This window comes from Desmodus rotundus, chromosome 12 (genome assembly GCF_022682495.2).
Source record: "Desmodus rotundus isolate HL8 chromosome 12, HLdesRot8A.1, whole genome shotgun sequence".
NCBI classification, from domain to species: domain Eukaryota; kingdom Metazoa; phylum Chordata; class Mammalia; order Chiroptera; family Phyllostomidae; genus Desmodus; species Desmodus rotundus.
The window spans coordinates 96703296-96731179 of NC_071398.1; the positions used below are offsets into that span (position 1 = coordinate 96703296).

At 38.3% G+C, this 27884-nt stretch overlaps 1 protein-coding gene across 7 annotated transcripts in view; it reads right to left on the minus strand.

Annotated features, from left to right (window-relative positions):
* Positions 1-27884, minus strand: part of SUCO (SUN domain containing ossification factor) — a 62253-nt gene that overhangs the window by 20637 nt on the left and 13732 nt on the right. For 2 of the 7 annotated variants that reach the window (XM_045189526.2, XM_071219734.1), the window contains exons 2-15: positions 23958-24066; positions 22189-22302; positions 20036-20190; positions 18382-18519; positions 18006-18159; positions 16847-16970; positions 16027-16163; positions 14943-15010; positions 9732-9839; positions 8060-8165; positions 6150-6170; positions 5884-5939; positions 5304-5395; positions 4438-4503 (exon numbers count right to left, since the gene is read on the minus strand). In XM_045189526.2, coding sequence (XP_045045461.2) covers positions 4438-4503; positions 5304-5395; positions 5884-5939; positions 6150-6170; positions 8060-8165; positions 9732-9839; positions 14943-15010; positions 16027-16163; positions 16847-16970; positions 18006-18159; positions 18382-18519; positions 20036-20190; positions 22189-22302; positions 23958-24066 — 1448 coding nt within the window. Of the gene's footprint in view, positions 1-4437; positions 4504-5303; positions 5396-5883; positions 5940-6149; positions 6171-8059; positions 8166-9731; positions 9840-14942; positions 15011-16026; positions 16164-16846; positions 16971-18005; positions 18160-18381; positions 18520-20035; positions 20191-22188; positions 22303-23957; positions 24067-27884 lie in introns of those variants that run through there. The other 5 variants (XM_045189533.2, XM_071219736.1, XM_045189534.2 and 2 more) reach the window with 5 other exon arrangements.

Here is a 27884-nt window from a genome sequence, read left to right on the forward strand (position 1 = left end):
TAGGCAGAGCAGTCTGCACACTTGCTAATTCCGCCCCTTTCCAGAGAGGACATCCGGATGATGGGTGGTGTCCCGAACCTTCATAACTATTTAAACAGCCAAAGGAAGGTACACGAGGAGCACAAAACAGAACCCCGCAAAAGGCTGGTGCTGGGAACAGCAGGCTTCCTTCCAAGTAGTAAGACATTACTTCAAGGGAAATTAACTTCCATCCCCAGTCTGATCTCTGGAATGCCACTGTAATTTATTTCATCAGGATCACGTATTTCTCCTACTGAAACTCTAGGCTCTGGCACGGACTACAGATGAAGCCTCAGCAGTAACTTCCGTCTTAGCCTCCTTTCCTGGAAGAGATCCCCAGGGTGCTCACCACTCTTTCTATGGAAACCACAAATGTGAAGGATCCACAGAGGAAACGCTAGCCCATCAAGAAGGGTGGGAACTGTGACCTGGAGCGATCCTGTAAGTGTGTGCTTTGTGGTAGGAGAGAGTAGTAGGGGCCTTCAGACTGCTTTACAAGTCATAGCCAGCAGACTGTTACTAACTCTGACCTTTACATAAGTATAAGCCTACATTCTGAAAGGCAAGAAGCAGTGGCACTTTGTTTCCAATTATTATTAGTATGACGTACCAAAGCCGTACGTCTGCATTTTCAGCGTCTAGGATGACAGGTCAACCTTGCCTGTTGACCTGGCAAACTGGTAAACAGAGAAGTGGCCTTGGTTCTTGGGGCTAAGGCCTCAGCATGAGATTAAAAAAAGGAATGGAAACTCGGCATTTCCTCACTCACCACAATGAAGGAGCAATGGAAACTGTTATTTCCTCATGAACCCACTTTTAATGTCAACCAACAATGCAAGAGCAGTATCTGATCTTCTACTCAGTGTGCTGGCTCAAGTTCAGTCACCGCTGACTGCTTCACAGAACCCAAATTTTGGAATCAAATCTATACTCTAAGTCCCTTGTGCTTCAAAAAGTGATCGTACCTCAGATTTCAAATTTTCTGCCATTTCTTATTAAGGAATCCCAGGAAAAAAACATGTATTAATCTGTTCAAAGAAAATAGCTGTAGAGTATTATATTTTAATACTAAAAGTAGTATTAAAAGTAGTATTAGTATTAGTAATACTAATACTAAACTTTAATGCTAGCACATACAACACAGATTTACACTACCCATCACTTAAAAATATTATTTATCATCATTTCAAGGGCCACTTAAGTAAGAGAAGTGAAATTTAGCAAATTTCTATTTATTTTTCTCAGCCCATCTAACCTACAAGAAATAGTCTGCTGTGGTCACAGCACACTGCCAAATGTAGTATTTTATTTTTCTTGTCTTTTGAGAGAAAGCAGCTTTGTGAATATTCTACTCTGCTCATTCTCAATCTGCATCCAAACACGTGACAGCTTGTCATGATGATAATCTGGCCACTAAAAAGCCTTCCGTATAGGCAAAGACAGCAATTTGAAAGAGCCATCCCTAATTTCTCCTAGATTAGCCAACCCCTTTATCTTTGAGTTGGGCAACTATTCACCCCACCTCACCCCGTAAGTCGGAAATTCTCCTAGGAACCAAATATCAACGCTGTACTCAGTCTCCAGCACACCAACGGCTCTTCCTGGCACAGAAAACAAATGACCTATTCTGCAACAGAACAAGACAAACCAGCCAACCAACAACTTCCTCCTGCGTGCGCTTGGCCACCTCTGCAGTGTGCCTGCCTCTCCGCTCTTTCCTTCTAGGACCTTACAATATGCACATTCATAAAAGGGTACTTTTAATTACAACAAAAACTATATTTTGTCTTAAGTATACATACAGAAACCTGGTCTTCAGCAGATCTGGCAATTCTAACACACCATATTTAGGCGTAAACAGAGAGTGGTCTGGAAAATCCACGTGACAAAGCTCATGCAAAGCAGTGATAAGAAAAATTCCTGTTGATGTAAAACACTCAGATGTTCTAGTTCAAGAATATAATCAAAACAATCAGGTGGAAGCGCTGCTGGAACCGTCCCACACACAGAGCCAAGGACGCCGCTCGAAGCAGCTGCTCCCTTTTGGGCACTGAAGAGGTTTTATAGTATCGAGGATTTCTAAACGTGTGGGTGCGTGCTCTTGGTCAGCCAAGTCCCATCAGAAGCAACATACTCTGTTAGCTACTGCTTAAAAGCAAAGGAAAAGAAGTTTCTGTTAAGATTAAAGCTACAGAATTGTTTACAAGATACTATGTAAATATTAAAAATAAGTTCAAAATTGGCCAACTCTGAGCCAATTTAGAATGCAGTGACAATTACAGTCAAACTCGGACACCCTAGTGCCAGAGACGGGCTCTTCGGCCTGCCTCCACACCGCTAGGCACCCCGCTAAGTTACACCGCCTCGGAGGCAGTAGCGAAGCCAGGCTCAAACCAGCCGCAGACTCTTCAGGGGAAACTAGGACACAGGCAGAGAAGGCAGCAGTGTCAGGTCACACCCACAAGCTGTAAGAGGACAAAGTCTTATCACTCAGCTCCCACTGCCTCTGTCATTCTGAAACTTCAAGAGACGGAGATCTTCCCAAAACCCATTTTCCATGCTTGGGCTCAGCCGACACCCTCTCCCCATCTAGTCTCACTGCACAAATTCTGCCAACACCTGGCCCTGGAAGGCAAATGGAGTGCCCCTGAGAGCCATAAAAAGAAAAATAAATGGTGTGTTACCAAGAAACAACCCTCAAAGAGAAAGATCTAAAAAGTAGGTTCTAAAGAAGGTTCTACCCCTAATTAATGAACACAACGCAACAGTCGGCACAGTGAGCACAGCTAGGGAAATGCCCCCACTAAAACGTGGCTAGGTTTTAGTGGCATCCAGGCATCAGTCCTGTTACGAGAAGACAGAAAAAGAAAACAAGAATGTCGACAGGCTTTCCTTAACCTAAAACCAGCTCCGGCATGACTTCCCTAAGAGGCCCGTCCTTTCCAGTAAGGGAAACACCAGAAGGTAAGAGACCTTTTAGTCTGGGACCATTTTCTGACCCCACAAAATAGTGAGACTTCCTCACAGCTAATTCAGCATCACTGAACTATGAGTATTATATATCATGGAATTTTAAATACAAATTTACAGATGATGATAATAATAATAATAGCAGCATCCTTTTTTCCCTCCTGGAAAACTACATCCCACAGCAGTGAATGAGGCACCTAGTTTCAATGTCATCATTGACTAGAAGCAAAGGATCCTACTTTTAAAAGTACTTGCTAATATTTTTAAAAAATTAGTTGACTAGCAATAGAGTAAAACAAAATATATTCACAACTAATATGTAACAAGGTTAAGTATTACATAAAAGGAGTCTCCTCATACAGACATTTTTAATACTCTTCTTCCTGTTCCTTAAAAAGTCCACCCAAGTCTATAGCCTTCTATGGAAAGGAAGACAGGAAGAAGAAAATAAAAGGTAAAAAGGAAAGATAAAGAGAAATGACTCTTAACCCCACGTACTGTAGCTCAGGTGCACATGCCCGGTACATGTCCTGTGGGTGAGCGTCTAAAATAGCTGTACAGCCACTGGACAGGGAGACTGGGATTCAAGCAATTCAACTCACTAGAAGCAACAAAGGAAATGCACAAGCAGCTAACCTTCTATTTTACCAAATCTACTTAACACTAAATTCAATTACTAATCTCCAAATAAAAAGGAAACTTCTTCCAGTAAGTTTTACACTCTTCAGGAATAACCAAAAATAACAAACACTGAAGTACACCTACCTACATTCTAACAGTACAGTGCCAGCCGGTGACACTCTTCCCAGGAGCCTCCTCAGCTAGCCTGCCACTAGGCTCAGATGTTCGGTCGGAGTGACTAGAAATAAAACCACTAGTATCTTAGCTAGTGTTTCTTTAGTTTACAAGGAGTATATTAATATTACTAGTATTGATATTGCTTGGGAATCATTACTATGATGGATAAGAAGAATAGCCTTTGTATTCTGTAATCAAGTAGGAAACTAATCATACCCACAGACTAAAGAACCCTCTCTGGCGAGGATTTCCCTGCCAGGTATGACCTCTGCAACTGCTGCTCCAAGCCTCCCCACCCAGACGCTCCCAGACCTGGGGTCGAGGACCTCTGCCCCACTTCTGTCCCCAGGTACACGCAGGCCCTTTCCTCACCCCAAGGAATTTGCATAATACTATGATGAGCACTTAATTAGAGTAGAACTAACATGCTTGCATTTTTTTCCTCTCCTCTTTCTTTTCATCCATACTTTCTACAATATTTTATTTCCATAGAAATACTTGTCAAAAGCCAGTGTCTATGTCAAGGTGAAGCTGAACACTGGGCGAGCGGAGCCTGCTAAACTACACTGCCACAACATATCCACACGTGTCAGAGGAGAAAGCTGAGAAACACTTTCACAGTATCTAGGAAACCCCCAAAGTACTCACTTGTAGCAGAACCAAGGAGATTTTTTGAGGCTTTATCCTCCCCAGTATTATAATCCAGGGGATAATCTGTTTAAAGAGACAATGAAGGTACTTACACTGAGAACTCCTTCAGTAATATGATTAAAAGCTCAGATTATGTCCAAGTCAGCTGACATTTAAGACAAATTTTATAATAAATATTCATTATATATCTAAAATATGTTGAAAAAAATGAGACTGAGAAGTCATTTATCCAACAGATGTAAACCAATAAAAGTAATTCTACTGCTTAACAAAATTGTATTCACATACCTATAACTTTTTTTTATTCAAGTTTTCAATGTACTTTACAAACCCCTCGTAAATGTCTTCATTTCATTTATGGGAAAATTGAGACTGTTCAGATTATGATTTAAGAGATTAACACTAGGACTTGACAAAGTTGAACGAAGGGTCTCATAAGACCTCCTACCCATTTCGGCTCACAGGCATTTGTCAGAGGCTCAGGCTTCAGTGGGTTTGCTTTTGGGGGCCGAGCACAGCAAAGAATTAATGCTCAATTCTACCATTTCAGTTACCTTATGAGTTTAATAGGTTTGGGAACCTGCCATAGGGATATAATCATAATTTATAGGACAGATGTTATCCAAGGGAGTTCCAATTACAAATACTGATTGATAAAGTTGGAAAACAACTTTAAATTTATAAAGTTGAAAATCAGTTTAGAAAATAGGTTTAAGAAAAAACTAGTTATTAAGGTTAAAAAAAGCTAAAGTATAAAGACAACCATATTAATTTTTTTAACTGACCTATACTTACCCATTACTATGTAATTTAAAAGAGAAAAAAATAGATACGTAGTAGTCACCTGTTTTAAAATCACTCACCATAGTCCTCATCAAAGAGTTCTTGCCGCTCCGACTGATACTGGGAATCGGCAATCTCCTCGTACTCTTCCACCATGCTAGTGCCAAACACCCTACGAACAACAACCTCACTGAAGACTTTCAAAGCAAAACGGAGTCATTCAGAGTCATCTCTGCACAGTACGTGACAAGATCCGTGAACTCTGGTCATCTTCTGCAGGCCATTGGCTTTTGGACTCCAAAATAATGACTGCTCCTTATACTGCAGTCAGGCACTGTTGCCATCGAAATGTAAAATCAATCTCTTAAGGCATTTAAAAATACAATGACCAGGTTTTGATATCAGTCTGAAATGTTTCCTATGTTATCTTGATAGCAAAACTGCAAGCAAACTAAACCAAACACATAAAATGATGGTTATGTTTAGTTTACTGGACATTTTACTAAAATGTATTCAAGAGCAAAAAAAGGCTTATTTAACAGCTTATATTTCTAAAGTATTAACTTCACATAACAGAAAATTACTTCTTCACTTTAAATATACCGGGATTTTTGTGTATCGCTTTTTTCATATAAACCACCCCGTAAATGTTTTTATTACCTTATAAGGCTTAATGGACAAAAGTGCTCTGATCCGAAATGGGATAACAGCTCCACCTAAAGAATAAAAGCACAGGAAATGGGGAACCAGCACCATGCTGCAAGATTATCCAACAATATACTCAGGTTTTCGTTCATAACATTTCTAAAATAAAGTCCTCGCTTCCCCCCAAATCAGTACTTGTAAAGTATTATTTTATTTTATTTTTCCATGCAGTAATATGCCATGCCCTGTCATCCAATATTGCAAAGGAGAAGGTTGCTAACCTTTATGTACTTGATGAACATCTGAAGCAGGAGAAAGGAAAAGAAAAAGAAATCAGTTCCAATGTCTGGATAACATGCCACAAGCAACATTTAATACGTGTACGTTATACCGCACAATTAAAGAAAGCAGTGTACTTTGATGGATAAAATTGTAGTACCCTTAATTCTCTGAAGAAACCAAAGCAATAATTTAAATTTCCTATCATCCAGAAAGTATAACCTAACTGTAATGAAATAGATTAATTCTAAGGCTCTTAAGTTAACCTAAAATTCATTGCTGCTGTTTTATTTATCTGTTAAAGCTTTCTAAAAGTAAGAGTCTTCAGAAACAACCTGTGCCTTATATTACTTTAAATAGTATTGATATGTATCCGATATACCTATATAGGTATTTATATATTAACACATATGTTGATATATACATTTACACACATACATATTGAAAAAAGATTAACTAGCATAATATGAAATGATATTTATTCTTGTACAATACTGTATACAGGTTGCTTTAGGGAAAGCATTAATTTTTGGTATGCTGTGTTATTTCAAGTATAACAGAGCACTAGAAGACATATATTATCAACCCACTTTTAAAACATAAGCTACTAACGAGTAGTTTGTAGATTTGGGTTTAGTTATTTTGGAATAAGAAAAACCCAGGTAAACTTAGAGAACATTAATGTTTTTTTGCTTTTAGACTTAATTCTACAGAAAAGAACTTTTTAGAAAACTCTTCGTCGAAATCCTCTATAGTCTTCCACCACAAAAGCAATGAGGTAGGGAGTTTTCCAGCATGCTTTTATGCTACAATAAAATATTGTTTCATTATCAACAAAGTAGATGGCGTAAAGGAGGATTCTCAGAATTATTTCATAATATGTGAGTTACATCAATTATAAAATTAAATACAACGGTACCGCCTGCCAAACAATTTTTAACATTTTTTCTTCAACACAGTGTATAAACTGTGCTCTATAAAAAGGCCACTAAACAATTATTTCAGTATTCATTTTAAAAGGAACTGAAAATGCATCTTCATTTTTCTGAACACTACTGAGTCACTGAGAGTATCAACTATTTTAAAAATAGAATTTAGTATTTTTACACTGGGACTAGGAATACTACGAGTTTATCCACTTGTAGAAGCCAATTTAATACATGCTTAACAAGACACAGACAGTAAAACCCCAGAAGACAATTAGGTGGCTGTAAGTTTTCACATTTAAGGAAGAAGAAGAAAAAGAAATTAAAGCTGCTGTCATCCCAAAAGCTCGTATTGTGAACACAAGTGGTACTTTAAGGTACGGCTATTGTTTTAAAGAAAAAAAGGGCAGGAGAAGAGTAGGAAATTCCCAGTATTTTGTCCAAATCCAATTCAAGAGTGATAATTCTATTTATTGGTGGAGAGAAAGTAACAAGTATACTGAACACTAATGTTTAAAAGTTGACTTTATTTGAAATGGGTATTTGGACACACAGAATATTTTACTTGCACATAAAAGGCAAAATCTGTAATAGTAACAAAAATGGGAGAGTAAAGTTGAAATGACCTAAAAATTAGATTCCAATAAGAAATCAGAGTTGCCATAAAGACTCCAGTGACTAACACTGATATACATTTTGAAATAAAGAGAAATATGATACTGTGAAAATGAGATTTTATATAAATACTCAAAAAATTAGAGTTACAATCTGGAATTTCATCAGAGCCACAAATATACTCAGAAAAACCGGCCTTAGTTTCCAGTTACTCCAAAGGAAATGTAGTACTTTATGTCTCATTAACTGACATATTCAAGCAAAACTAGTTGTATGAAGCGGTAAACTTCAGTAAGCACCCTCTTGACGCCCGACTTCTGAACGGGCGCGGCGAGGCCCTAGAGCGCAGGCGAGGGTGAGTGCAGCCTCACCTTCACGTATTTGGCGTAGGCCTGCTCGTCCAAGGGGAAACTCTGCACAGCCCGCTCGTCTCTCCCATGGAAAGTCCCCAGCTTGACCCACTTGTTCGTGGGATACCTACAAAATATAAAACATCAACACTCTTTTAAAACGATCATGAAACGTGGTGAGAGGTCCCATCATATCCTCAAAACTCATCATGTATGTATTTTTCCTGTCCAGGTAAACATACTGACTTAACTTAGTTTAAACATGAGTTAAATAGTGAGAATACAATACATACATATTCTTTTCCAGCTAAACCTCTAACGGGTTCCTTTTTATGGAGAAAGAATGTATTGAAAAGTCACACCATTATCAAACAGAAGGGGAAGACAAGAAGATAAAAATGGGACCAGGACTGCTTCTTAAGAGGGCTTCCAAGTAACTGGAGGTTTTAAAGAACAAAGTAGCCGACAGACTATTTGGGAAGGAGGTACTACTCTTATGTCACCACTGACAAGTGTGCGGTGATGTGCACCATGAATAAAAGTACTGGTTGCGGGGAAACAGAGGAAACCCTTTAAAATCATATTTGGATTTCACAGATCTGACGTAGCTGTACCCCTGTGAAAAGGAAATCTAATATAAAATCCTAAAATTACTTTTTGTTTACTCTAGCCTGTGTTCTTATCACAAACACAAACAACACATACACTGTCGGAGCTGATGTGGCCATCTGGCATTATTACAAAAATGAGGGCTTAGAGAAAAGGAAGTGATCTGAACAAGGCTAGGAGGAGAAAAATAGCTGAAACTCTCACAAGGTCCTGAGGACTTATTTCAAAAACTGTACGTAGAGACGCAATGCTGAGTACTTGGCGGGGGAGGGGGAAGGAGAAACACCCCGGAAAACCCTTCGTGATCAACGACAGAAGAATGGTTAAATAAGAAGCTCCGTCCTACATGGGACATCGCTGGCACTCAGAAAGTATTTAGGAAATGAATAAACTCCACTGGGGAGGCAACATTAAGTGTTCATTTAAAATAGTGTGTTCAAAAGACAAAAGGATATTCTCAGAATGTAAGCAGTAAAAACTGACTTTATTTTGTAGGATTCATAAATGAATACATAGAAAAGATGACAGCATATACTAAAATGCTGTAATAGTTATCTTTAGTTGATAGGACTGTGGTTCTTTACCCAATTCCCTGCAAAGTATGTTTAGTATTTCTCTTATAATCACAGACACCAAAAAAAAGTTTCAAAATGTACTTTAACAAAAATATGCCTCACAATATAAAATGAAGTACTCAGTTTTCAAATAACATTTATAAAGAAATGTTTAGCAGTAAATGGAACACAAAAATTAAAAGTAAGGACTTTAAAGCCTCAAAGATCTAGGTCTGAATCTTGGTTCTTCAACTCCCACGTCACATGACCTGGGCAAGCTACTTAACTTCTCCTTATCTGGTTCCTCACCTTAGGAGGAAATTAATATTATATGGCTGTTATAAGCACTATGAGTTAATGAAAGTGAACTACTTAACAAGTACCTACACTAAGCAGGACTATTACTGTTCTTACAAATTGATACACTAATACAAAAAATAAAATAATTAAAGTTTTAAAAAGTGACCCATTGAAAAATTTTTTTCTAGAGATCCACCACAAGTTCTATAGAAACCAGCTTTAGAATTTACCTGTCACTGATAGAAACCAGGAAGTCTTTAGGAGTAGAAGAAAATAATTCATAATTTGCAATATCAAGCTGCTTTACTTGAATTGGTTCACAAAGTTCAATAACAAACCTTCAAAAAAAAATGAGGCAGTTTAGATAAACCGATTAAAACAGTTCATAGCCAACATTACATTAACAGTCTGCATAAACCAATGTCCATTGAGTGACTCACTGAAAGAGGGAGGAGGGGATGACTTGCAGCCTTAGCTACCCATAAGGGAACACCTGTATTTCCCCAGCATATCATGAAGATGGGGTGCAAACTATAAATAAAACAAGATCTTGATTTTATACCATAATGGCTTTTAAAAGATTTTTTTTAGTTACAAAGGTCATACTTGGAGAAGAAATGACTTCACTAAGAACAGCTAGCAATAGTGTAAACTGACTAGCCCAGAGGGCAGTATGGCAAATAGACTGTCTCAAAGGTAGCACAGCCTTTGATTTAGGAATACACTTTTAGAAATTCATCCTAAGGATACATGGCTCCAAGTGTTCACCCTTGTACACACATTTTAATACACCAAAGCACAGTTGGGGGGGGGGCAGGTGGTAATCAACCTACATGATTAGTGTAGGGGATTAACAAAGAATTGATTTCACTGCTCACCTAGATAATAAAATACCAGACAGCTGTTAAAAATGGCAGGAGAAACTATATATTCCATTATGTAGAAATCTAGAAAATGTAACTTATAGTGATAGAAAACAGATTTGTAATTACTGCAGTGGAGGGGTAGGAGGAAAAAATTACAAAGGAGCATGAGAAAACATTTTGGGGAAATGGGTATGTTTCTGATCTTTACTATATGATGGTTTCATGTATAAAATGTCAAAGTTAACAAATTGTACATTCTGACACACTGCAGTTTATTTTTATGTGTAGTTCACTGTATGTCAATGACACCTCGATAAAGCTGTTTTTAAAAATCATGCCAGAGACTTCTATTTATGGGCATGGAAAGATGCCACAAATTATTGTTGCTTAAAAAAAATTAAAAATATGGTGCCGTGTGTGTAAACTAAAACTGCAGACAGCGTGGCATTTGGAGAAAAGAAATACCCGTGACATCTAGCACTCTAATCCACACACAGTAAACTATTACATCAAATGAGACACTATGTCGACAATTAAGTGTTAAATAAATCAAAAGCACTAAAATGAACATACTGTGTTTAATCTTGGAAAACAGCAGAACCAAGTCCCAGGAGATGGTAAAAACCATCAGGTGGCGGAGAGAGAAGCTCATGAAGAAGGCAAACTGACGTTTGCTGATGCTCACTCTGACACCATGTCAGACGATTTAATCCTTCCTTATACTGCAGAGGATATTCTCTCCACTTGACGGAATCATTTAATAAATACTAATTGGTTACTTCACATCCTTATCCTCTGTATTTCTTGAATACAAAGAACCCCCCCAACCAATATGCAGTTGAGCATATGGCCACCCATCAAAGACGACTTCCCAGTTTGGGCCATGTTACTTAGTTCGGGCAATGGGATGTGAGCAAGTGTCAAGTGCAACTTCCAGGTCAAGCCTTTACAAAAAAGCTGGTGCCTCCCCATTTGCTTTCTCCCACCTTAACCTTACGGGATGGAATGAGGCTGTGGTCAGAACCAACCACCCAGCAATGCAGGCAAGGACAACACCTTGGGGGAGGCAGAGCAACCCAACGGGGCCATTAACTACTTGCTCTGTGTTATACACCTGCACCACCAACCAGCTTGAGCTTTATGTCAGAGAACATTAAATGTCTACCTTATTAAAATAAACCAGTTATTCGGTATCTGCTAAGTAGCAGAAACAAAAGCCCTAATTAGTCATTTAGCAAACAAGTAGTGAAGTTCAAGTGAGAACACAAATCAGTCTGGCCCCAACACCTAAACCTTTCCACATCACCAGTACACCCTGAGGAGAGGAAACTAAAGGGAACCAGACTGAAGCTTTGGGTTTTATTTACAGTGGAGAAAATAAATCTAAAAGAATATTAAGAAAATACAAAGCTAATCTTCCCCAACCTCCTTTTTTTTGCACACAATGTTTTCCCTTTCTAAGACATGAGCTATATTAAAACCAGATAAAATAAGCTTTCAGACAAATGTGTAACCAGGTGTAAAGAGTCAAATCTCAGGAGATTCAACAATTCTAAAACTTGCACACACACCTAATAAACAGCCTCAGAATATGTAAAATATTACTATGCATGTAATTATTCCTCATTAAAGTTTATTTTAAAATGTTCTTTCATTATATTTTTCTGCCTCATCTTTCATGTTTCTTACTTAGCACAGGATATTACATGCAAATTAACAACATTACATGTAAAAGTTGCAAATCCAATTTCAATATACTTCTATTAATTATAGGTAGTCATTTTTTAAAAAATCAGTAAACAAATCTAAACATAGTTTGATAAAACAGCATGTATCAAAACTTAGATGACACAATTAAGAATGAAATTTATAACTTTAAATACACGTATTAGAAAACAAGTGTTTATTAGAAAAAATAAGTGTAATAGATAACACCTAGAGAATGTATAAAACAGATTCAAACAGAAACACAAGAAACAGTACACAAAGACACGATAGCGGGACTCAATAAAGTCACAACAGACAAACTTCTGTGGAGATTAAAGGAGAGGTATAAACAAAAATATTATGAATTTTAAAAATCTGTAAAACAGAAAGGATCTTTAAATAACAAGGGAACAGCCCTGGTCGGTGCAGCTCAGTGGACTGAGCACGGGCTGCAAACCAAAGGGTCGCTGGTTCGATTCCTGATCAGGGCACATGCCTGGGTTGCAGGCCAGGTCCCCAGCGGGCTCTACGTGAGAGGCAACCACACACTGATGTTTCTCTCCCACTCTTTCCCTCTCTCTGAAAATAAATAAATAAAATCCTTTAAAAAATAATAAGGGAACAACATAAACAACTTCACTAGAAAAACTCTGAAAATGGTTCCTAAAAAAATTAAATTTACCAAAATTACCTCAGTAAGAAACAGATAGTCTATTTGGGGACACATGTTATTTTAGCTCCAGCGCATCACAGAACAGGTAGGTGCTCAATGAACATCGAGTGGACAAATAAATGGAGAAACGGACAAACTAGCGGAAGACCGGGAAACTCAATACCCTAAAACGTAAATAATCCTGAAATTCATCTCAAGATTTGATACAATTCCAATAAAAGTGCCAGCATAGTTTTTATGGAACCTGACAAGACGATTCTGACATTTACAGGACAAAACGCAGGGACGGGAGCGGTGGCGACACCCCCGAGGAAGATGAGGTGCAAACCTACTCCACCGGGGAGGAGGCTTATCAAAGCCACAGTGGAACTGTGCGGTCCGAACACACCTCTGAGGGGCCAGCCCGCCTCCGTCAGGGGAGGCAGGTAACAGGTGTGCTGAGGGTTTCACTACCCATGAGAGGACACACATGTGAGCAACAAGCAGAACACACAATAAACACATATACACAAGTACATGCTGCCTGGCAAAACACATTTAAATACAAAATGGGTAGTTACGACAGTTTTTTCTGCAAACCAGAATAAAGTAAATGACTGCTTCACACAACTTCATCCCAACATGTGTTTGTTTGAAATATAAAATTCTGGAGGAAAAAAACTTGAGTTGTTACTGATAGAGGTTTCTAAAAAGAAAAAGAGCCCCAAATTATATTTTATGACCTCAGACAATCATTGCTTCAAATTCAACTTATGGACCAAATGGCACAGTGAAAATGTTTTTGAAATGATCCCATAACACCCTTAAATAATTTAGTGTTAATTTTCAAACTGAACCTAAATGTGCATTTTACCAAAAGGGGCAAAGGCCAATAGTAAGGATAAGCATTATCTTCAAAGTTTAAAGTTTCTCCTTAAAATAATAATCTTATATATAGGTAAATCAATACAATGGTGGTGATTTACCTCAATTCTATTTTAAACAGCTGCTTTGGAGCAATAAATCAAGTAATCTAATAAATCTTAGTACATCACATTATTTCCTGCCATAAATCTCTTTCTTTGCCTATATTCTTACTTAATGGCAGAATCATACAGCCAGGCAGTGAAGCCAAACTCCTGGGGGATTGCCTAGACGCCTCTTTCTTTGCATTTAATTACTAACCAAGAACTGTCAGTTTTATCTGCTATAAATATCTTTCAAACATATCTCCCCCTCTCTGCTATATCCAAACTGTCAGTGCCTGAGTTAAAGCCTCATTTCTCACCTGAGCTTTGACAACAGGTTCCTAACTGGCTTCCCTGCTCCCGACTGCATCCTGCCATATGCCATCCTTTGAGGACAAGCCTTCTTAGAATGCCAGCGAGATAGTGTCACTTATTTACTAAACGCCACCCCCTTCGTGCTCTTTAAGATAAAAATTTGAGCCCTAGCTGGTGTGGCTCAGTGGACTGAGAGCTGGCCTGTGAACCCAAGGGTCACCAGTTCAATTCCCAATCAGGGCACATGCCTGTGTTACAGGCCAGGTCCCCAGTAGGGGGCATGCGAAAGGCAACCACACACTGATGTTTCCCTCTTTCTCCTCCCCTTCTCTCTAAAAATAAATAAAATCTTTTTAAAAAGTCTGGAAAAAACATTAAGCTGGGTATATACATTAGCTGGCCTGGTTATTGCTAAACTAACTCTCCTGTCTCGTCTTTCATCGTTCTATCACCTTTAGGCTTGTCATGACTGAAATGACTTCTTCGGGTTGCTTCTATTGTACTTGTGGCCGCTGCTTTCAGCACTGTCCCCTACTCCTACAGCGAGCTCCTGAACAACTCTCCCCCCTCACCCGCTAAAGCCTGTGAGTCCTTTGAGACTCAGCGTGTGAAGTCTTGAAGGACTTCCTCTTCCAAGAAGCTCTCCTTCACCCTCTCTTGCAATTACATATCATCTCTGCTCCTGTACTGATTTTTCGGCAGTATTTTTTACACTGTGTCATCACTGTCTGACTAGATCTGTCATTGTTTCTTTCTGAAACAATGACAGCATTTCACCTTCAGCTTTGCCTCCCAGGACCTGAGGTACGTACAGTACCAGCACCGATCAGTCACAAATGCTCACTAAGTGACTACACGCACAAAGCAGTCTGACCTAACACAGAGGTGAATATACACATACAAAGTGTGCTTTTCACATTGTATTCTACTTACCAAATCTTAGTGCTGCACGGGTTCAACATATAAAGGTCCATATTTTCTATAAGGATAGCAGATGTGCTCTAATTTTAAAAGGGGGGGAAGAAATAAAGTACTTAATTAAAAATATATATTTCAACTCTAAAGCTTTCTAGGATTTCTATATTTTTAGATCTTAAAACACACCTAAGACTCTGAAATACTCATTTGGGGAAAAAACATTCATTTGGCTAAAATTTACCAGTTATGGCTATAATACTGTGAACCTTGCAACAAAACATTTCAAATTAAATGTCTGTTAACTACTTTTAAGAATGATTTTTATTGGCTGTTTCCTTTTTAAAATTTGACACAGGTTTAGAAAGTTAAAAACAGGGTGCACGCCCTGAAATAGATAAATGGATGAACTGCGATACACATCCAGACAACACAACATTATTCAGCACTATGAAGAAATGAGCTATCAAGGCATGAGAAGACATGGACAAAACTTAAATGCATGTTTTTTGAGTAAAGAAGCCAATCTGAAAAGCCTACATGTTGTGTAATTCCAACTGCTTAATATTCTGAGGAAAAAACTATTTAGGTAGTAAGAGATCAGTGGTGGCCAGGGGGTGGGGGGCAGCAGGGATGAACAGGCAGAGTTTGTATGATACTATAATGATGGACACATGTCATTATACATTTGTTCAGATCCACTGAATGTATGATTGCACCCTTAAACGTAAGCTGTGGCCTTTGTGTGATGATAATGTGTCAATGTAAATTCATCAACTATGATGAATGAATCACTCTGGTGGGGGATATACTGATAATGCGGGAGGACAGGAGGTATATGGGAAATTTCCATTCCTTCCTCTCAATTTGCTATGCACCAAAAACTACTCTTAAAAAGTCTTCAAAAGAAATAAAAGTGCAATGTATCAGCCAATATAACTAAGAATTCATACAAGGAAAGGTCTTTAAAAGCATAATCCTACATTTCTTAATGTATTAGGAACATAACTCGTGTTAATATATAGTTCCCGGAAAATCATGGCCTATACTGATTAAAGTCACTAGCTTCCTACAGGTGCAGAAGAATTTTATACTTAAGTACCTTGGCTTCCGGATTAGCTGCCAAAATTTTGGCACCACATTCTACTGAGGCATAATTGTTTCGATTTTTCTGGACCTTTTTTGTGGCATGGAGACCTCCATTAGAAGATGCATGCATTGACTGACCTGCAGACAAACCTTATTATAAACATACATATGAGGATTATGATCGAAGACATCCCAGCAACACCATCATCTCCGAAGTTTTAATACTTCAGAGAATATTTTAAAACCCACTAAGAAATTCAAAACGCTTCATCTCAACAGCTTTAAATACTCTCAAACAAATTAGCTACAAAAATCCACATTACTTGATTTATGTCTAAGTAACATAACTTACAAAATGAAGCTCATCCATGAGAATCAAAGCATTTAAAAATATAAAATACATATTTAATTTTATTAAGGACAAATGCTATCCTTCTATCTCTTATCCCAATATTAAGAATTCTTAATCCTGAGAATTGTTCTACAAAAGCAAAACAAAGCATTAATAACTTTAGCCCAGTTGTGTTTACAGTTTAAAGCTTTATCACTTAGAACTTTCCAGGCCTCAATTTTCCTCTTAAAAATTGAGATGAAAATCACTGCTCTATTATCTTTACCTTAATTTTTTCCCTCAATGAGTAATTCACAAGAAAGGATTTTGATTAGGATTAAAAACTGAATATAATTGTACACAGGTAAATTTAATAGCATCTTGGTAAATTTTACCTTTAAAAAAGTTTTCAAAGTTTTGTTTTTACTAACTGAAAAGAGAAAAGCATATTAAACCAATTCCTTTATAAAAAGAAAAAAAAGGAATCCCAGTGCTATCTTACTTTTTTCTTTTTCTACTTCCATAACTTTCTTCTTCCATTCATCAAATGTTGGTATGTCTTCTGGGTCTTTGGGACTTGTTACAGATGTAGGGTCAATTTCTTCTGGTTTTGTATAATCAGAACTCTGAAAGAAACAAAGATTTCAACTTACAGAATACAAAGGTATTCTCTGCAATTTAAATCGTTCCAAAAAAGACTTTTCTGTAATGTGTTCTAGTTTTATTTCTGGCTTTGGTATGTGACAACTCAACTGTAATATGTCTTGATTTGGGTTCACTAGGACAATTCGTTCCTTCGGCATGCTGCCCTGTGAAATGCCGAGCCTGTGCTTTTGAGAGGCGGCACAGAAACAGCAGGGGTCTCCAGAATGAAGCACAGTGAGCTGTGAGTGCAGATGCACTGAAAGCACGTGAAAGAAAAGGTGGGGAGCAGAAGACCCAGAATAAAAAGACACCCATGAATGTGGCACCAGGACTCTGAGCTCCTCTTTGATTCCACATATTTTGTTTCTGGTAAGTTCACGGAAGGGCCTTCATCTCTTCTACCTCGTGATTTCTTACATGAAGGAAGCCTAGACATTCCTGTCAACACTTCCGGAAATTCTGTACTGGCCTCTGTCAGAGGTCAATGCAGAACTCAGGAGAAAGGAAAGTAAAACCGCCACGCGGGGACACGCCCTGTCTTCTATGTCAAGAATCATGCTCTTCAACATAAGCTGGTCCAGTATTTTGCACACAACTAACGAAAGGTAAAATGTCCCTCTAAAATAATTCTGGTTGAAAAGTCTAAATTTAACCTTGTGTTATTAAGTTAAACCTACATTCAGAAAATAATTACATTTACCAATCATAGCTACTTCTATATAGCTCTCTAGAACCTGCTTAAAGAAGGACTTTGTGCATCTGATAACGAAGAGGTAAGAGCAGCAGAAAACCATTTAATTAAATACAACCGAAGACGCGTCACACGGGCAACAACTTCACACGTGAACAGTATGCTGGCAGCAGTACTATGAAGGAACCACTTGCTCTCGGGGAGCACGGCTCACTACTTAAACTCCTGATCCTATGGCAAATGATGTTGGCAAATTACATGATCAGCTAATCACAAAAATGCACTGTATACTACAATAGGAGACGGTGAAAGGCATGACACCCACCTCACTTTTTAAATTCTCTGAAGCATTCAATGCAGATTTTGGATCACCACCTCCCTGATCACTTGCTGAAACTTTTGGTGCAAAGTCTGATTTTGTTATTTTTCCTTTGCCATGTGAAGATGACACATTTTCTATATGCTGGCCAACGAGGCTACTGGAAACCAAAAGACATATTTAAACCAATTTTAGCTGAATAACAAATTTATACCATCGAAACTGTTATAATTATCACGTACAAAGTAAAGTAAGAAAGGAGCACAAAGGAGATCAGCTCTCTCTCCATCAGAAAGTGAGATTAAGCATCCACCCAAGCCCACTCACACCTGACACTGCGGTCACCACAGACCCCACAGGAACAACCGCTGCCCACACGCACCTTCCGTGCGGACCGACAAAGGCAGGCTGGCGGGCAGGAGCACTGGCATCGAGGGCCTCGCTGACATCACAGTCAGTTTCGGGTGGCTCAGTTTCACTGGGCTTGGCTGTAGGAATAGTACCAGATTTTTCTACTTCACTATAAATAGGGGAGAAAAACCCAAGCTGGTTAATTTAATTGACACATGTAGAATAAGCTGAAAAATGATCATCAGTGATTTCTAAAACAATCTAAGCCAGAGAAGAATGCTTTACATTTCTGCAGACTGTTTTCAAGAATTCACTTCTTTTCAATCATGTAAAGTCAACTGTTGACTCTTTTTTTAAAACTGATTTTTGAGAGAGGGAGGGAGGGAAAATGGGGGGAGAAAGAGAAACATTTCAACTGTCACTCTACCCATTCAGGCATTCACCGCTTGATCCTTGCTCGCGCCCTGACCGGGGATCGAATCCGCAACCTTGGCGTATCGGGATGATGCTCTAACCAAGCACCTGCTGACTCCTGATCTGTTAATGCCCTTAAACTCTAAATAGCTGATTACACAATTTTAAAACAAACTATTATACGTTAATATTTGGTCTTACAAAAATAAAAAATTTTAATTATTTATTCTAAATGCATCTTTTCTTTCATATTTCTCTTAGTATAGTATTCTACCAGTGTTAGATTTGCTGCCTACAGTATCAAAAAAATCATCTATTACCAAAACATTGCACTAAAGTTCTTGCGGTGCCTTTAGAATTTCATTTAAAACGTACATCCCCCAGCATGTCTCCCCACATCACTTCCACTTCACTGAGAGTCGTGGACAATACCAACGTTCAGATGTGTGGCACCTAGCCTGAAGCCCTTTCTGGAACAAGCATTTACCGTTTAAAAATCTTGAACACACGCACGTGTCCTGTTCCCTGTCGCTCCCCGGGACAAACTCCTAAGCGGTAACTGCAACGTCAGTGTGCAGCTCCTTCAACCCAGCCCTTCCGTTCTTGAGGACAGGTGTTTAAAAAAATAGCAGAGATAATAAAAATGATGTTAACTGACATACATCCTTCCTATGTGCCAGATTTTGTCCTATGCACGGTATATGCATTAACTCATTCGATAAAAGAAATGCTTAATGTACTGTAGTAGGAAGACAATTTTCTTTTGTTCTTTGTAGAGGTGCTGAAAGGAGCTAGGAGGAGAACATAGTAGGTTTTCTAGAGTAAGAAAAACTTACGCCTCCGTGTTCTAAATACTTATTATCCAATTTGAAAAAGGCAGCTATTCACACAGAGGCATAACTAGCGGTATGGAATGCTGCAGTGATACTTAATGCAAATAAATAATCTGACAGTTGAACCTTTTATAATTATCAAAAAGATTATTCAAATAAGTATTACATTTCTTAAAACAACTAGAACCTCACTTCACCTATACAATATAAAGACTTCACCACAGTGATCTAATCCTACCTGAGTTTAGGCAGCAAAGTAAGTACTCATTGTAAGACCATTACATTAAAAAATAATAAAAACACAAACACAGGCATTATAACTTAGGTCTGCCATATAACCTAAACTTAAAATTTGACTGTTGAGCTGCCTGATTCTATAAAGAAATATTTCTACCATTATTTAATGAGATTCCTTTTTTTTTCTTTGTAATGACTTACTCAAGTTTGGAGACTGGAATGATCTCGGAGGTAGATGAACTGGAAGTATTTTCAGTGTTTTCGCTGCCCACAGCCACACTGGGAGAGTCCTCATGCAGGTCAACTGAGGAGAGCGTCTCAACTGCAGGCACACTTAACTTTTCTGACTCCGTATTCTGTTTCAAAGAAAGTTACATTAAATGTTGACATTAATAAACTACCTCTTTAGATGAACAGGACTGTACAAAAAGTATGCCTCAAAACTGACAATATAAAGAATGTCCACTAAAAGTGTGAAAATCCTTTCTTCCAATATTACCAGTCAATGGAATATATTTCATATTAAAATGTGGGCTCTACACATTTTTAATGGCATTTCATAAACTAGGACAAAGGACCTTGTCTTCTGTCTTTCCTACTTCCTGTTTCAGACCTATAAATATTTCCCTCTTGCTGTAATTAATTCCAGTAGCAACGCAGAAATCCTATGCAAATACACAAAATAATACCACACACAGTCCTCGCCCCTGAGCAGTCCAGAATATAATGAGCACCAATAAACAACAACACAACACAGAGCAATTGAGGAATCTTGCCGCTCCCTCATCCCTCCCTCATCCCAGGGTGCTCCGGGCCATTTGTCCCCCCACAAACACAACCTGAAATCTACCTAATATCCACTCTTGTTTGAAAACCATCATCACAGACCTCCTCCCCCACAGCCAACCCTAAAGAGAAGTAGCCATTCCCCTTCCTCCTCCACTGTTCCCTGTACACTTCTATCACAGCGTCCAGAAGACCTCTTATTTACAGCTCTTCTCCCTCAGCTCTACTATGAACACCGTGAGTAAGGACTAGCTTCTCTTGATCTGCACGGTCCAGTGTCTGGCACAGCACCTAGCACACAGCAGACATTGAGTGAGTATCACGTGGGAGGTGCTCATGCTCTGCTCAGGGCACAGAGAGCTAGGGGGGCTAGACGGGCTAGGACTCTGAAGAGGAGGAGGGCCAGTATGCGAGCAAAAAGAAAACACAGGGCCTAGAGTCAGGAGAGTACAAAATGTGATCATTTGGGGAATTACTTACACTGAAATTCACAAAGGGATGCAAATAGTTTACATTTTATGGTGGAGGCCTTGAGAAAAACAACTTACTTTGTTAACTAAATTGCATTATCATTTTAACATGTATGCAATGTAGAAAAATTGAGGTATTTTATGCCCTTTTATTTTCTTTTACAAAGTCTTCCAAATCTGATGTGTATTTTATAACTATAGCAAATCTCAGTTTGGACTAGCTGTGTTTCCAGGGCTCAGCAGCCACAGGTAGCCAGTGGCCACTGCACTGAACAGCACAGGTCTCTCAGATGCAGTAAGCATTTGAAAGTGTTGGCCCAAGAGTGTACCATGATGAAAATCCTGGAAAATGAACAACAGTAGGACTGCCCCAGATAGTCGCGTCATTAGAAGGGCCGCATGGACCACTTGTTTCTTACTCTCAGGCACAAATCTTTGACAAGTGTCTTCTAGCACCCCCAAAACAAAACTCACTCTATCTCCTTAGATAACCTAATTTAATTCGTAGAATAGCTCTAGCGGAATTTTAAAAAAAGAGTTCTCCCTCATTGTGAGCTGAAATTTGTTTTGGTTAATATGTGAGATAGTTTTTCCTTAGTCCTTCCTCTTCCCCAAATATCCAGCTCAAATATCCCCAAAGTGGAATATAATAATATCCAGGACATAATATAAGAGAAAAAGGAAAAATATTTTAACCTATTATTAAATTTGTATTCCACAAAAGTGGTAAGATTTTGTTATCAAAATACTGTGTTCTACATACAAATTCTTTTTTTGTGAGTTAGAAAAAAATTTTCAACACCTGAAAATCAGAAGCAACAAGATACATCGTAGAGAGCCAAAATAAAACCTAAGGAGAAATGAGGATTTACACCCAGACTTCTAGTACAGAGAAAATGGTCTCATTTCTTAGTAAATCAGTAACTGCACTTCTCAAAAGCAGTACTCTTAGCAGGTGAGTGGTACTAACACCAGTTACACAGCACTTCAAAGAGAAGAAGTATCAATGCCCAATCCGGTGACTGAACAGAGAGGTCTCCTACCTTATCAATTAGTTAGAAAAGGCACAGCATTAAAAATCAAAGCAACACGGCTTACTTGTACATCCACAAGGTCGTTGTCATCTTTTACTTTGGGTTCATCTGGAGGAACAGGTAAGTTTGAACTCACTTTTCCAGGTAATTCGGCACCGGCAGGTCCCTCTCTTTCATCCTGTATTGTGACAAACAAAAAGGCTAACTGGTAAGCATTTTTTCACGGAACAGTCCTGAAGCAGTGCTGAAGACCATCTCTCTGCACACTGTACACTTACAGCCAACACACCATCTTGTGTGCCTCGGACTCCAATTACGTTTGTTTACACGTTCACTGTCTGTCTTCCTAACAGGCACACTGAATGAGGTCACAAGCTGCATGCGATTTGCACACAACTTCTCAGTGAGCACTTTAATCCCACCACCACTAGGTGTTAGGCACACAGCAAATACCTGATAAATGAACGTGCTTGTAGTTCTTTGTCATCTCTCTTTTCGACACTCGTTTTCAAGGTAGCATTTCAGATACCTGTTTGTCTTTAAATGTATCCTCTAGAACACAAGCTTCACAAAAGCAAAGTTCACACTCATCTTTCTTTTGTATAGCCCATAGTAGGTAACTAAATGCTGAAAAAATGTTTTCTCTCTTAATGCTTTACTTAATTAAATTCGCTCTTATAACATTTAGTTTTCAAATTTCTCCTCAAAGAGAGTACATCTACATCTTACAGATAATGGGTGAAAGCATAAAATTATACTTTTCTTGAGAAATATTTAGTAGCAGTCTTCAAACCTTTAAATGTTCCATCCCAGGAATACAGTCTACATAAGTCAAAAAATTAAATAATCCACTCTAAATATCATGCCAAAAAATAAAACCAACCATAGAATTATGTATTTGCCCATAACACATACAAACGCACACATGTACACACAAACACGTATGCACACACTGCTGAGACACAAGGCAAGTCTGTCAATGAAGAAATGTTTAATAATTATGATACATCTGTATCTAAAATAAAAATGCATCCCTTTGAAGACTATAGCAATATGAAAAGGTGTCCATGAGATATTGTAAGGGGAGAAGGGGAAGTCTACACAATATTAATAACATTTTAATGAAAATAAAAATATTAATTTGAAGAAAATACTAATTTTTTTGCTACATAATGGTATGTTTACAGCTAAGAGAGTGTCATGAACATTTTCACAAGAAACAGCAAACTGTGGTTCCTCTGGGAGGGGAACAGGACATAAACATCAATATTTTATAGTAATATAAATTCCTTCAGTATTTTAAAACAAGTACATTAATTTCAGGGAGGGGGGGAGCCAAATCTAGTCAATACTCACCTCTATTCATTTAAAATGATAAAATAATAAATTATTTAGAGACCAGCAAGTTGCCTGGACTCTGTCTATTCATCTTACCCAATTATACAGCCACTGATTGCAGACTCTACCTATAATCCTCATTTCTAACAGGTTTTAATTTATAAGACTGGAGTTTCTTTAGAAACCCTTTATCTACTTAGTGCACTAAAAAGCAAAGCGCTAGTTTTCAGCTCCCTGAATGGGTACTATCTCTCTCCCTCCTGCAGCAGGAAGAAGTGCCGACATCCCTAACATAAGCAGTAAGAATAAACACATAACTATCTCAGAGGGAGCTTAACTTCAGAATTACCCAGGTAACTCCTCAGATCATACCAAGGAAGAACAACTACAATCTCCACCAGGTCATGGGATTTCTGAAAGTACTTTTCTCCTGAATGTTTTGAGGAAGTCTTGGAGAGCGGGACACACAGAAGACATCGGCGTTATTTGAAGTACCTTCTTCTGGAACCGGACGTCTTCATTTTCTAGCGCGCAGCTGTCACCTTGAGAGCCATACGATGAAGCTGAAGAACTTTCTTTACAGCACACGCGCCAACTGGGAAGCCTGTAAAATGTCCATCACCACCACCGAAAAAAGAAAGGAGGAGAAGGCGTCAAACCGACGAACGCCCTGCCACGGACTAGAGTTTGAGTCAATAAACACACTGGTGGTTGTTAACTAGCGCCCTTAAGAACTTAATTTAACAATGAAGTGATGAAGACAAATGTACATAAAAGACAAGGGTGTTTTTTTTAATTTAATGTCCTAATAGAAACAATAGACTGTTAACTGCATTCCAAGCAAGGAATTATGAATTTCATGAAGGTAAAACAGGAAAGACTTCACAAAAGGAGTATCTGATGATTATCACAGGAAACAGAGAAAGCTGTCAAGGAGCAACTAATCTCAGCACCAGACGCCAGTATTTACGCTCCACCAAAGAGTTAAGGACGAATAACTCTAAAGGTACCTAAACTATTTCAAAGCATAGAAGCTTCCAAGTTATACTTATATGGGGAACATAATAGTAAGATCAAAAAAATTAACAGAAACAGCACACAAAAATGAACACCATACATTAATACTACTTATGAAATCAGACACAGAACTTCTAAAGAAAACAATAAAGAGAAAGTCTCCAGGAACACAGCAAAAAAATAATATATCAGTATCATGGTCAAGTAGATATTCAAAAGTCATTCAATATAATAAAATCTATTTATTTTGGCATGCAAAAATATCAAGGAAAAACATGATTATCTCCACAGGCACTGACAAACAGCTGATAAACTTACATATCCTACAAGTCAATAAAATAAGGAGATATTTAACATGGGAAAAGGAGATAGTAAAACTATGAATTATTGTTGATAATGAGTTTACATAGGAGGAAAACTAAAAAGAATCACCTACTAAAGAAAACCTTGGGTATAGAAAGTATATACTTAGGCATAAAGTTAAGAAATTATTCAATAAACTCTACTCAAACCATCTACCACCAGTTCTAAGATCTAACAGAATAAAAGTCCCCACTAAAAACAGAAACAATAAAATACTAAACATAAACTTAGCAAGGAGTATACTATTGAGTACAGCTATTTGAAATTGCCAACATTTGACAATTCTTTAACTAGAAAAAAGTCAATTTTACACAATCCAAGCTAATTTAAATGGAAGATTTGAAATCCACATGTTTTTTAATAAGGCTGACTCTAAAATTTACGTAAGCAGTAAGAACAGTCAAGAAGATTTTAATGCAGCACAATATGGTACCGAAATGACAGTGGGAATGGGAATCCCCAGGGGGACTGGTAAGAAAAATCCCAGGGAGACAGCTGTACAGGAAGAACAGACAGATGCAGCCCATCTGAACTGGAGGTTCTCAGGTCTCCGGGAGCCTTTAAGAGGATGAAATGGACAGCGCACCTGGTGGGTCTCTGAAAATCTCCAGTACAGATTTTCCTAAGTAGTAAACAGTCTGTAATTAAAAACAAAAATGAGGAAACAAATCAAGTGTTAGTTCCACAAAAAAGAAAAAGTAGCACAGGAAAGGAAAAGTAGTCATGTGTTAGTACGTGGCTCACCTGTGAATAGCATTTACATTCCCAGTAATACAAACAATAAATGCTGGTCTAATGCCAATTATGACAGAAACGTATCATGAGCATGTGGTTAAGAGACTCAGATCATGTACAGTAGAGTAACACCTAAAACTGGCATTAAAGTACTTATTTCAGAGACAAGGAAGTAAATATAAAACCAATCAGCTAAGAGATGAAAGGGACCATGGGGAGAGGAGGATGGGAATGGCCCTTTGGCAAAAACAAAAAACTTTCAGAGCTAACTGACTTTTTCACATGAACATATTCTTTTGATAAAAATTAAAACTAAGAAAAAGAGAAGAGCAAGGTATATAATAATATACACACACAGCACACTACCACATGCAGACACGTGAATGAAAGTTACTTGTATGTGCATAAATGCCTCTGAAATAATTAACAAGGAAAGAAAAGCATCACCTTGGTGGCAGGGGAGGGGGCAGGGAGGGGGCTGACAAGAGCAATAGAAGGATATTTTTCACTCTGGAATACTCTGTCTTTCGAATTTTGAACCACAAGACTATATTGCCTATTCAAAACATCATGAAGGTACTGGGTTGGCCAAAAGTCCGTTTAGTTTTTCCATAAAAGACACATTTTTCATTTTCATCAATAACTTCATTGATTTGGATACTTAGAGTATGTTGGCTATCTCCCGCTATTGGCTTCTAGTTGGTAGAGGCCAGGGGTGCTGCTAAACATCTTCCAGTGCATGAGGCAGCCCACAGCAGATAATTATTTGGCCAAAATGTCAACAGTACCAAGAAACTTCACAAACCACTTTGACACATTGGATAGGTCATAACACCTTTCTCTATACACCGCACAAATCTTCTTTTTGCATTTCTGTTGTGTTTTGCCTTTCTTGAAATGATAAAACATGATATGACAAAAATGTTGCACATTTTCTTCCATCTTTAATACTAAAATGGCTGCACAAAAATTCACCAATTTTGATTGTTTTTTTAAACACACCCTGGTATGACAGCTGTCACAATACAATCTAACAAAATTGTTTCAAGTGAAGTTAAAAACAACTAAGTGCTACTAGAGCCATCATACAGAAAAAAAATGAACTTTTTGTCTAACCCAATATATCATTATTCATTAAATATTTCTTTATTAACATTCTTTTGCACTGTTTCTCAGCTGTACATGTGTGTATGCACACATGTGGGTTTGCAGGTGCAGTGTGAGTGTGTATGTGTGTGTGTGTCTGGGGCAGCAAGAAGCTTCCAATAACCAAAACTGTGTATTGGAATTTTGGTGGTTATTTCTCTTATTTTCTCTATCCCTGTCTAGACTTTCTAAATTTCTATTGTCACCAAGAACTCTGCATGTGTACGTGTCTGTGTAAGTTCTAATATGCAGTTAGTATGAATACAGCCAAAAAACAGTAAATCTCCTTGTTTTTACTATGACCCTTGTTTTACTATACTATAATCAAATGCCATTACCCTAAATTCTGAGTTTTTTGGAGGTGGCTTATATGTCACTGGAATCAGTGGACCAGTAGACTGCCTGGGATGGGCATAATCCAATCCTCTGAGGATCTAAACAGAACAGAAGGTAGAAGAAGGAACATTTATTTGTCCTTTTGCTTTTCCTGCCTCATTGTTTGAACTAGGACATTTCAAGGCACCTTAATTAAAAAATGCCTTAGGGCTAAAAATTGCTAGCCATCATCTGAGCCTTTAGTGAGCCGTACTCTCTTTGCTGGCGGAGGGACCTCGCCTTTGTGTTGATGGCTGCTGACAGTCACAGTGGTAGCCCAAGGCTGGGGTGGCTGCAGCAGTTTCTCAAAATGAGACATCCTTGAAGTCTGCCACATCTACTAACTACTCCTTTCGTGAATGGTATCTCGGAAGCTCGTGATGCTGTCGGCTAACGTATTGCCCCCAGCAGAACTCTCAAAACTGAAGTCCATCCTTTCAAAGCTCACCACTGCTTTATCAACTAAATGTATGCAGTAATTCTAAAACCTCTGCTGTCATTTCAACAATTCCCACTGCATCTTCACCTGGAGTGGATTCCATCTTAAGAAAAGACTTTCACTGTTCATCTGTAACTCCATACCAGCTCAAGTTTCATCAGCGAGACCACAGCAATCCAGTCACCTGTTCAGGCTCCACTTCTAATTCTAGTTCTGCTATTTCCTCCCCGTCTGCAGTTACTTCCTCCCCTGAAATCCTCAATTCCTCAAAGTCATCCATGGGGGCTGGGACCAACATCTTCCAAATTCCTGTTAATGTTGCTATTCTGACCTCTTAATAACATCCA